Genomic DNA, 12,773 nt, shown 5'->3' on the forward strand with positions numbered 1-12,773 from the left:
GGGCAGCTGTCTGTCTGCTGTTATTTAATCAGCAGGACAATGGCAGCAGGCAGGGATCCAGGGCTAAATATAGGCTGGCTGGGCGGCCGTCAACACCAGGGAGGACTGGTGGGAATGCAGACCCACCGGAGAAAATATTCAGCTTCCCTAACGGAGTCAGACCTGCAGAGGGAGTCTGCTTCCACTCAAATATACCTGAACTTCACCTTCCTGACTCAGACTTTAGAAAGTTCCCAGAAGGTTGTTTTTGTTTTCTATGGATGGAATAAAATCTGCAAACACAAATATTTCTCCATAGTTATCGTTACAACAGCAGCTCTGATTGGATCTTTGTCTTGACTTTTGTTCATTTCCTTTGGTTCAGTCGCTGGATGCAATTATTCCCTCTGGTCTGGATGCTGTGCAGCTAGGGAGGATTTTTGCTCCTAACTTTTAGCTTTTAGACAACTATGATGTGTAACCATGGTAACAAGGTACTGTTTTTACAAATGGGAGCAGCTAATTAGAATCTAAAAACTCAAATAACACCTGAACTTTGACCCCAAATCCCAGAGGAGTTGAAAAGGAAATCTTGATGGATGCAGAACGGGAGGAACCCTCAGAGATCGTATCGTCATTTCCACCAGAGTTCTACCCAAACGACCAGACAGATTCAAAACCAGGAGCAGCAAAAGCAAATGAGGTGGATTAGCAGGTGTCATGTTATCGGATTTCTGTTTTATTTTTGATATTTTGTGTTATTTATGTGATAAAACTGATGATAAAAATGTTTTCACATTGTGAAATTCATCAGAACCAAAAGGAAAATTATTTTTATCACTGTTCTGCATTTAATCAAATGTATTGATATTTATTGATGATGTCATGGATCCAAATGTGGAGAAAATGGTAAAAGTAGCAATCCTGAACACTTTTAGCTTTGGGATGTTGTCGCTGTCAGGATAAGACTTTTTTCACGATGTAATGAGAGGTTTGAAAATCTCTGCATTTCCAGCAGACTAAAGATTTTTCCTTTTGCATCCTGTGGGAACAGGAAGTGCTCCAGAAACACCAACATGTCTGTGCTTCTTATCCATTTTCTTTAAAAGCCTTTCATTCCGGCGTGCCGTGGTGGTGTAGTGGATAGCGCGACCCACGTTTGGAGGGCTCGAGTCCTTGACGCAGCCGTCATGGGTTCGATTCCCGGACCTGGCGTCATTTACCGCATGTCTTCCCGCCTCTCCATTCCCCCTTTCACTAGAGCCCAGAAAAGTTCCCCTGGAGCGGAAAAAAAAGCCTTTCAATCCCTCCCAGGGACATAATCTGTTCAAGGAAGAATAACAGGCCAGCTTTAAAGAAAAAGCACTCCTTCTTTGAACAGACTGATTGATAAGACGCCTGCTCCATCAACCATGAAGTATATCTACTAACACAGGGAACAGGACCAACGCTGTCGGCGTTTGTTTGGGTCTGTTTCTACAGCATCAGGCTGTCCTGCCGCTGATGGAGAGCAGAGCCGCTACGTCTCCTCTTCCATTAAACATCCGGATCTCCTTCCTCCTTTGCGTCATTCTGCCACTCCAGCCGTTTAGCAGGGAGTTATTCTGAGCTGAGCGAATGTTACTGGACCACAGAGAGACTTACTAAATTAGTTGATGATTATTTTGATAATTGATTAATCAATTCAGCTCCAGTAATGTGTGCAGCAGGTTTCATAATGCTGCACTGAGATGAGGTCTGGCGGCATGAAGAGCCCAACGGTTCTGATCCGAAACATCAGAGAGCGGCCACTGACCTTTATACTCGGGAGTGAACTCCTTCATCTCAGGAGGCAGAGACTCATAGAAGCGCTGCTCTCTGCTGATCAGAGGCTTACACACGGTGTGGTCATCGTACCGCATCATGCTGGTGTGACCCCCCACCTGCAACACACACACACACACACACACACACACACACACACACACACACACACACAGACATTAAAAGCTGCCAGGCATCCTGGATTTACAGAACTAAACAAAGAACTGCGAAAACACAAGATCTATAAATATTTTTAGTCTAGTTTCTAGTGCAAATCTTAGAACACCTGAATTAACTCAGAAACAACTTTTCAGCAAGACACAGGTGTTTGTTTTAAAGGTGACCTGTTATGGTTCCTGGAACATGTTAGGACATGTCTAACATGTTCATAATGATTCTTGGATAATGAGATTTCAGTCTGATCTGTTCTCCCTCTTTTAAGCTGCTTTAGGGAGTCCTGTCACTTTAAATCCAAAATGAGGTAAAACCAGCTGACCAAACATGCTGGAGCTCTGCTGGGGTTGCTAGGTGCTGATTTGTGACGTTACATTCAGAAAGTTTTTTAAACAGTTTATCTTCCAGACACACAACAAACATTTACTTATTGCCAGAAAACAGCTGGATGGTATTTTTTTAAGTGTTTTTAGTTAATAATTCCTTAATATTGATGAAAAAGTACTAAATTCACTGGCTGATTATTTCACTTACGGGAAAAATGTCCCATAAGTGTTTTAAGTGGAATCATCTGACAATGGAACTAAAACGTTTTCATCAATATTAAGGAATTACTGGCTGAAAACAAGCTGCTATGTCTTGATAAAAAATTACTTATAAGTTGTGTTCATGTGTCTTAATTCAAGTGTACTAAGATATTTGCATCTGAAACTAAAATGACTTGGAAAGATTTCTGTTTTTGCAGCGTAAAAGTCAGGTTCTTTGTATTCAGGGCTTTTTGTTGGGTGCTGCCCACCTGGTGTGTGAAGGGCTCCAGAGAAACGCCTCCATCTTGTGGGTTTGGTAAAGCCACTCCCCCTGTCACCGGCCCCTGTTGCTTACTGTCCATGCTGTTGGGGGGAGGGAGGCACATGGCTCCTGCAATTCCTGCTGACGAGGAGGACAACATCAAATGATGAAGGCTGATTCGTTTAGAGCAGGTTGCAGCCGGGTCTTACCCTGAACATGGGCTCGGGAGGGGTCGGCGCAGGGCACCACGGGCTGCTGGGAGCGCACGCCGGCCCCAGGGGGAGGCTGCGCCAGACCGAATAGCCACTTAATAAAGCGTCCAATGAGAGTCCAAACCACTGACAGAACCCTGATGCACTGAAGTTGGATGCAGGGGGAACCACAGGAATCGCAGGGTGTCAGTCAGTGGGGGGTCGCCGCTTACTGCAAGGACAGGAAGTGATACAAAGTAGAGACTTAATGATTCATAATATCAGAGAGGCAATCTCTTTTCTGGTTCTCTAAAAGCTAAAACAATGTGTCCTAAAGACAGAAGGAGGCCAAACACGGTTCCTAGGAACCGCCAGATCCAATTAACAGTTTTCTAATGAAGCAGAGTAGAAAACATCTGACCAGACTCCAGCTTCCAGTCGTAGCCTGTAGGCTACGACTGGAAGCTACAGGCTACGACTGTAGCCTGTAGCTACAGTCGTAGCCTGTAGTCAGTCTGTAGGCTACGACTGGTCACCTGACCTCCAGGAGAGCCGACATGTTGACATGGGGCGCGACGATAAATCAATCTTATCGATTAATCACTTCTTTGGGTTTTAGAGTTTGGAAAATCTGAATTTTTTTCTCAACAATGAACTCCTGGGGTTACAAATAGTTTTAACAATCAATTCTAGATTTAATTTTTTTAAAATCTGAAATTCTACTGATTTTTATTGAACCACTTAAATGTTTTATAGAATATTAGAAATACAATAAAAGATGCAAATAAGTAAAGAATTAAACCTTTTTTTAAAAATAACAAAATAAGCATTTTATTGCCTAAAATGAGCACCAGCATTCCTTTTAGTGAAATTAAATCTGGTGAAGCTAAATCAATACAAGAAGAATTTTGATTAAAACATAATTTACAAAATGTTTTTTTATCTTAAATGCAAAATGTAGATATATTTAGTATATTCTGACTTAATTACTCTGAATATGTTCTTTCAGCAAATGGCTTTTTCTGTGTGTGTGTGTGTGTGTGTGTGTGTGTGTGTGTGTGTGTGCTACAGTTAACAATCGATCATTAAATTATTAGACGATCACTTTAATTAATCGTTTCAGTTCATAAACAGATATTTTCACAGTTTCTTGTTGCAGAACTAGAGAACTGACAGAGTCCTGATGTCAACCAACATCTCAAATGAGAATGTCCAGAACCAGGACCAGAACCAGCAGTGCATGAGGTGAACGTCCTTGTGAAAGGATGGGCGTGACCCAGTCCAGCGTGTCGTCACGGTAACAAACACTTTAACACAAACACAACTCTTCGCAGGGTGCAGAAATACAACCACAGCGGAAAAACTCCTGTTGGATCTTAAGTCACAATCTAACCTTGACCAAGCGCGCGCACACACATAAACGAACACACACACAAACCCAACCCCCCCTGCCCCCCATCACACACACACACACACACACACACACACACACACACACACACACACACACACACAGAAACCCAGTCTTTCCCATGAGCAATGCATTTCAGTTAGAGGAGTGATCTGTAAACATCAGGTCATGTCTGCTCTGGGATCAGCAGAACCTCTGAGTCGCGTCCTTCAAGGAGCCGCTGTTTATTTTACCGATCAGGAGCATGTTAGCTTTGCAAAACAGCAGCACTGCAACTAATGATTATCTAGTAATCGATGAATCTTTTGATTATTCTCAGGGTTAAATCCATCTCTGTGTCAACTGGCTCTGCTTAAGGATGACCAGTGGCGCCCTCTGATGGATGGGAGAAGCTCCAAATGGTTAATTGTTTCCATTCCTAATTGTTACATACTTTTTCAGCCGATATGATACATTTTCTTTTCTTTGTTGAGCTCTAGCCAATGTTCTGCCATTTTCTGAATGTTTTAGCATCACAGCCACTGAAACATAAATCATCAGGGTAGGTTTGGAGTCTCTCCAACTGGGTAAACATGTTATTGTTATGAGAGGCATAAATATAGCATCCTTGCAATAATTGGACACACTGAAATTGCGGCGATGATTGCAGTTGGATATGTTATGCAGCAGTAGTGTGCAGATCTATTATGCAAAATTGGTACCAGTGCAAAACATGCATCTATATTTTATGCTGCCAAGGATTAAATGAGGCTGATGATTCACCGGTTTCATTGGTCCAGGGGTTTGCAAAGAATTAAAACAGTCAATTAATTTTACAATTAATTTTTCTATAATAAGGAATTAGTAATAACCCACTGAACCAAGAACGAAGAGAGACTAACATCCCATGCCTTTATTTACACCATATTAGCATATCTTCTCTGCAAAATGGATTACATTTCTGGATTCCATGCTTTAAAACTGAACTCTGCTTAAATAAACAGAATCAGGACAGTTGTTAAAATAAGAGCAGATCAATCAGGGAGCCGCTATATGTCCCAACTGCTTAAACGAATAATGAACCGCCTGATTCAGCAGCCAGAGCTACTAAATTATCAGTGTGTGTGTGGGGGGGGTGGGAGCCCTCGTTGTTTATGGGTTACTGTGTCTCTGGGGAATTGATGGAGTGACAGGTGTGTGTCCGGGCTGCTGGAGAGTGAAGGGACGTCCTTTCATGCGTGTTAACCCAAGACACACTGGACTATTTCAAAAATCCAACTGACCTCAAATACATCAGGAGATGATCTCTCCTACTCCTGTAATCTTCATCCTAATATATTTTCACAAACTATTTTTCTCTCCTTTGTTAAAGTTAAAATAGAAAGTTTATTCGGTTTTATTAACCATGATTTGCTGCTTGGTCTAAACCAGTGATGCCAAAAGTCAACCCTCAAGGGTTTTGGTTCTTTCTCTGGTTCAACATTGGATAAACTTTCTAACTCTAAATCATTTGTGAAAAACTCACCTATTGTATTTGTTTCTGTTGAGCACATTTAAAATATTTGTAAGTAAATGCAGCTCAGGAAGCTGAAATACCCAGACGCATCGTTCTTGATACGCCATTGGCTGCCGTTTGTAAAGCAGCCAATCTAAGCACGCCATTCTTGTTCCGTGGTGCTGATTGGCTGAACCCCAAAGAGTGGAGATAAGAAAGACCACAGAGGTTAGCTTCAAACCGAACCAGAATTCACTTCAACCAAACCGAGACAGAGGTTTGTAGGCGGAGCAGGTTATGCGTTCACACCTCCCCAAATGAACCGGACTTTCTAGACAAATGGAGGTGGAGTTGGATTCAAGCAGACCCAACAGGGCTGGTGTAAATGAACAGTTAAAGATATGCTTACAAAAGCAGTTAATTATGTATTTGACAGGAAAAACTCTCCCTCTCTCTTTACTCCTTTGGGTTTCATTTAGTTTTTCCCAAACTGCAGCAAAATGTTGCATCAGCTTCTGTTAAAACAAAACTAATGCAATCATTAGACCTAAATATCCTCTTATTTTACCATGTTTTACTTTTATTTACCCATTCCTTGATGTTTTCTTTTCTTTTTTCAACCAAATTAAATCTAAAAAATAATCACATTGGCTTAGCCGGGCCACAGAAAACCACCTTTCTGTCTTCTATGTTCTACAAAAAGTCTTCTCCTTTATTAACCTCTTGTTTCCCAGCACACTGTCCACCATTCCAACAAACAAGCAAGCAAAGGTAAAAACAACATCACATCTAATCTGACCCCCCCATGTCCTTCTTGGTGCAGTGAGCAACCTGATCAGACAGCCAATCAGCTTAGAGGATCTGTGTGAGCATATCTTACATCATCAGCAATCACCGGGACAAAGCCGCTGGTCCGCTTCAGCTCTACAACGCTGACAGACTGATTAAGCAGCTATTTCAAACTGACTGACCACAGGGCTGGGTGTGTGTGTGTGCGTGTGTGTGTGAGTGTGAATCCTTCGTCCTTCACTAAGTCACAGATGAGAGAGCCAATTAGGGACTTCCAGAAATATCCAAGAGTTGAAGTAAACAGTTTTAGTGTTTTTGGAAGTGAACGTTTTCAGCGCATCTGAGGACAAATCATCCGTTTTTAAATTATTATTATTTTCTAACACCCTTGTCCGTCACGGGGTCAGGAGGGTTGCTGGTGCCCATCTCCAGCGAACGTTTCGAGCGAGAGGCTGTCACCCTGGACAGGTTGCCAGTCCATCACAGGCCAACACAGAGACAGACAGGACAAACAACCATGAACACTCAGGCCAATTTACCTAAGTCATGTTTTCGGACTGTGGGAGGAAGCCGGAGAACCCGGAGAGAACCCACCATGCACAGGGAGAACATGCAAACTCCATGCAGAAAGACCCCGGGCCGGGAATCGAACCCAGGACCTTCTTGCTGCAAGGCAACAGCTCTACCAACTGCACCACTGTGCAGCCCAAGAATTATTATTATTATCTTTAATAAACATGTAAAGTTCTGTTCAGATTCCACTGTAGAAATCCATAAATGTGCATTATTTCATCAGAATCACCTGAAGAACTGAAACTGCTATAGAGATGGTTTTCTATTTTTGTTGGACTGACTGTGAAGAGGTTCCCTGAGGCTTTGCAGGTGTTCAGTACGTCAGAGGAAGAACTTTTCTACTCTTTAAACTCATTTTTGGAGCAAAGCAGGACAGGTTTGACGTCAGCGTTCAGTAAATGACAAAAACCAGAAGAAAAAACATGTAGGACACAGCTTCATCACTCAGGGCGAACGTCAAGGAACAAAGATTTCTGTTCCAAGAGGATTCTGTACCATAAAACATTTTTTGTATTTTCTGTATTTTGTATTTTATTGAACGCAGCAAGTTACATTTAAAATCACAGCAATGCAAACACTAAATGTTCAAAGGAGTGGGTAGAAATATAAACTTATTAAAACCCACCCCTTCTCATCACAAAATGATCTCATCCTATTTATATGTTTTGTATCAGAATACATTCATTCTACTTTCAGATTCCTGCAATTTCTTTGGTCTCAAGTAGCCCTTATTTTGAAGGACAATTTTGTTTACATAGACTTCATCATTCTTTTTATTTGTTGTTCCTGTATTTTATTTTGGATATTTAAAATATTTTCCAGTTCCATTGTTAAATGTTCATCAGAATTTAAGCTTTATTGATCTTTGAGAATGTGTTCCTCCATTATTATGTCATTACCATCACACTCCTTCATAATGGTCTCAAAACAACAATATTATCGTTCATTGCAATAACTTGTGGAATAATTTATTGTCCAGCAAATTTTGTTATTGTGACAGGCCATGTCACCAGGTGACTCAGAACCGTCCAATCACTGAACAGATGCTTAGAATAGATAAATGTGCCAAAACTTTCCCTAGCTGAACAGAAACAAAACTGAAGTTATTTTCTTTGGACCTAAAGAGGAACGATTTAGACAGCTTCAGTTTTAGGGGACTAATGTTCCAGTGAGATCTAGAGAAACTCATCCATGGTTTATCTTTAGTTGCATTGATTACTGCAGCACTGTTTTTAAAGGTATGACTAAAAATAAATCAATCCTCCAGCTGCAGATGATCCAGAATGCTGCTGCTGGCGTTCTGACAAAAACCAGCAAGATAGAGAACACCACAAAGTTATAAAGTTCCTACACTGAGAGAATAAACTTTAAAATACTGAACTAAAGAAAAAACTTTAAAAAGCTTTAAAATCACTGAACGGCTTAGCGCCACAATACATAATGCATTTTGTCCATACCACACTGTAAAAATACAAAATCTTAACACGTATTTTTGTCCAGTTTTTAGTGCAAATGTCTTGGAAATAAAACACAACTAACTTAAAAAAAACTTTTCAGCAAGAAATATCAGCTTGTTTTAAGTCTAATTCCTTAATATTTGTGAAAAAGTGTTAGTTTCATTGGCAGATTATTTCACTTATAACAAGACATTTTTCCCTTGTTATAAGTGAAATAATCTGCAAATGAAATAAGAACTTCTTTAAAATTAATATTAAGAAATTATTGACTTTAAACAAGCTCCTATTTCTTACTAAAAAATTGATTGTAATTTAGTTTAGCCTTGTTTCAAATTATATAAGATACATTTCTAACATCTGTAAACAGAAAATATGGAAACCGAGAAAAATCTAAAGATAACAAAGGAAGAAATAAATACGGAAAAAGAAAAAGAAAACTATCCAAATGATGAATCAAGATTTTGGAAGACAGTTTTGGGGAAAAGATGCAACACTTTTGAGGTGCCATCCAACCCAAATTCACGTCTGCTGAGTTTTAAAAAGAAAAAAAAATTAAAAACATAAGACAAACACAACTGCTGCTGCTGCTGCTGCTGCTGGGTCCCCTGACACAATCCAACAGCTGCTGAGGGATACACACACAGAAAACCAGGAGAACAATGTGTCCCGTTAACCTTCGCCTGGGAGGAGAGACAGACCACATCAGCTACAACACACACACACGCCCACACACACTCACCCACACACACACCCACGCACACACACACACTCACATACAGCCTCTTTTGACACCACAAACCTGAGCCAGCAGCCACAGCACCCAGCATGTCAGTCTGTCTTCTTTAAATGAGAAACATTCACATCACAATTCAGATCTCATGGCAGAAAACAGCTGCTGGTTCCGTCTCCAGATAAATTATTAATCTAAAGAATCATCTTTTCAGCCAAATAAAGGCGAAAACTAAAGAAACGTCACAGATGACCTCACAGGCGACATGCTCACACTCACTTTTCTGGCACAGAGAGAAATAATCGCTGCAAACCAAACGACTGTCAGAAATCTATCAACGCCTGCGTAGATACATCACCCTCATGAAGCCATAACATTAGGAGAACATAGTCATAATATTAGCAGAATAAAGACACTAAATTACAAAAAAAAAGTTGTTATATTGGGAAAAAGCAGTTATTAATGTCTGATGTGATCAGCTCGGTGGCTCCGTGGCTGTTTGTACAATAATTATGTTGTGTGGAAATATAAAATATTTACACATTTATAAAACCGATACTAGTTTATAACTTCACACGATGCTCAACATTCCTCATTTTATCGCCGCGCTAAGTTTCACCTAGCAGTTAAATCATTTCTTTTTCTTCTTAATATTACTACTTCATTCTGTTACGACTTCATTGTCACAGTTTTAAAAAACAAAATTAACTTTGTTTGGTTCTAATATTTCAAATGACTGTGTATATATTGAAAAAACAACCAGATTGATTTGCTGAGACAGTCACATCAGAGCTCAGTCGCTCTATTAAAGCTTTTATTAATGGCACTTTTTTCTTCCTACTTTTACAAATATTTTCTGGACATTAAAACATATAGGCCTGGCTATAAGCAATCAAACGTGTCTCTAAACGTAACACAGGGAAACCAGGACGAAGACAAACAGCTTATCTCCATTCAGGAGATTTAAATAAAATATAAAAACATTCAAGTGTTTTTTTTTTCTGTCTTATCAGGAGGTAACTGGGAGAAGCTTTATAAACATCCAAGCCTCACGGTAAGTCCTACTCCAGCCTTTGAAAACTTCTGCAATAATCAGATACGTCATCCGCCATGTTTGTTTTGAAACAGAAGCCGATGTCAGATGAAAACAAAATAGAAAATACTGCAAGAGGACGGTTGTCAGGAGCGAATAAAAAAATCCACCAGAAGGATGGTGGCAGGAGACGGGACATATGGAGACAGCTCAGCAGGAGTCCGAGTCATTATTTCCAAAACGCTCTACTTTTCTGGCTTGAATACAAACTGAGTTTCAGAAAAATAACGTTCCTATTTAAACGGACAATGACTGACTACACAGAGTTTAAAATATCTACTAGCTTTAGATGTTTTCCCTGGATTTCCAGAGAAATGCTGGAAATAATATTTGCTTATTATTTGCAAATAAGCAAATAATCCTTTTCCTCTCCTCCTAATGCTGTGATGCCATTTTGAATAACCAAAACAAGCTGTTTGAGAGGGGAGAGGTTATTAAAATAGAATATCTGGCAGTATGCTGGAGCCACAAAAGCCACTGCATCCTGTTTAAAGCTTCCAGTAGCTCCCAGTACGAGCTGATAACTGCCACTACCTATTTAATAAAACGATCATTCAAAGCAGCATGACTAGGCAGCCCTGCATTAATACCACACAATCAGCATAATGCAAGCCTTCTAATCAAATATGATTAAACTGCTGATTTTCAGACGTCAGAAAATCTGAAGTAGAGCAAGTAAACAAGGAAGGAAACCTGAATGCATGCAGGTTTCAAAGCAAAACTTTAGCAAACAAATCTTTCCTTATGACGTGTAACCACCAAAGTAACATGAAATCACACAAAAAAGAGGAAAAAAAATTGAATATTATTATTATTAGCAAAACTGTTTCTAAATCCATGTAAATATTCCAAACACCAGAGATATTTTGTTTTTAAAAATCAAGCAAAAAAATAGAAATAAAGGTTAGTATTAGAATAATAAATTAAATAATAAATAAGCTATTTATTACAGTTCTTATTTTACTGATTATTTTTTGGTTGAATTCTTCCCTCTGTTTCTAAATACTCTACATCAGGAAGAATTTTTGATCCTACTTTTTCCTTTTTACAGTTGTTATCATGCATAACCATGGCAACAAGGTATTTATTTATTTTAATTTTTTTTACAACTTGGACAAGTGGATTAGCATCTAAAAACTCAAATAACATCTGAATTATCATCACGAATTCCAGAGGGGTTGAAAAGGAGGCTTCAAGGAAGCAGAGCAGGAGGTTCAAGCATTTCTTCCATCAACCATTGTTTCTCTTCCCGGCTTCCCAACCGTTTATTCAGATAGCAAATGAGGTGGATTGGCAGTGATTGCCAACAACTGATTGTGTCATCTGGAACATGTTATAATAGAAAATAGTCTCTGCTGCATGAAAATTAATCTGTCAGCATGTCATGACAGTGATACATGAACAGCCTTCAATCAGAGGATTCTTCAAATTGTTTTGCTTGACTGACTGCTACTGGCGGTCCTTCCTTGATGCTCACAGCATCACCAGCCACTCTCTTTAAAGATACTTGGATAACATTTCATTTTCTTTTGCGATAAATTAAGGTATTTTTTCAATTTGAATGATTAAAATAAACATAAATAAATAAACTAAGTCAAGAAAATATAGTAAATCATATTAAACCAGGACTTGAGTGATGAAAGACAACCTATTTTATATAAGGCTTATTTAAACTAAAATGTCAGTGTTTAGATGTTTATAAAATTAATTGATAAACTGCAAATGCAATTTGTACCGTAATTATAATGTATCCAAGCAAGTACTGATTTATTCAAATCAATAAATTCCTATAAATAGTTAAATATGTGTTAGCAGGCTCAGTCCCCGGGTGGTAAAACCTACCAACGCCTCTGGTCTTAGGTACAATCATATTTACACAGAGGTAGCTTCCAGCGAATGAAACTTTTGGAGAGCCACGCCTATAAAAACAACATATTAACTCCCGATCAGTGTGATCCAGAGGCTCGGCCATTATCCGCTAGCAGATACTGTCTGTACTGTCACATTACACGTTTATAGAGACAGGTATCGGTTAGCGTTAGCTGCCGAACTGGCCAGCTTCTTGACCTTAGCCTGACAACCAGCAAGAGAAATAAGTCGGTCACTTTCAGCATTTAAATAAGCTTTGATTGAAAAATAAAACATCACCTCGTTTTATACTACCGTCCGTCGTAATTCCACCTTCATTAAGAGCAGCTCTGACCCTCAGGCTCGCCCGGAAAACACTGTCGTTACACAGAGTCTAGTTGCCGTTAAGTAGCCTCGCATGCTAACGGTGCTGGCTAACATCACGGACTGACGTTACGCAGC

At 39.6% G+C, this 12,773-nt stretch overlaps 1 protein-coding gene across 5 annotated transcripts in view; it reads right to left on the reverse strand.

The window, feature by feature from the left end:
* ip6k1 (inositol hexakisphosphate kinase 1) overlaps window positions 1-12,773 on the reverse strand; it is a 29,604-nt gene that overhangs the window by 16,612 nt on the left and 219 nt on the right. For 2 of the 5 annotated variants that reach the window (XM_044121888.1, XM_044121885.1), the window contains exons 2-4: window positions 2,955-3,168; window positions 2,753-2,883; window positions 1,775-1,901 (exon numbers count right to left, since the gene is read on the reverse strand). In XM_044121888.1, the coding sequence (XP_043977823.1) occupies window positions 1,775-1,901; window positions 2,753-2,869 (244 nt within the window). In that variant the 5' untranslated portion in view covers window positions 2,870-2,883; window positions 2,955-3,168. Of the gene's footprint in view, window positions 1-1,774; window positions 1,902-2,752; window positions 2,887-2,954; window positions 3,169-12,611; window positions 12,755-12,773 lie in introns of those variants that run through there. The other 3 variants (XM_044121889.1, XM_044121886.1, XM_044121887.1) reach the window with 2 other exon arrangements.

The sequence above is a fragment of the Gambusia affinis genome, linkage group LG07, assembly GCF_019740435.1.
Source record: "Gambusia affinis linkage group LG07, SWU_Gaff_1.0, whole genome shotgun sequence".
Lineage (NCBI taxonomy): Eukaryota > Metazoa > Chordata > Actinopteri > Cyprinodontiformes > Poeciliidae > Gambusia > Gambusia affinis.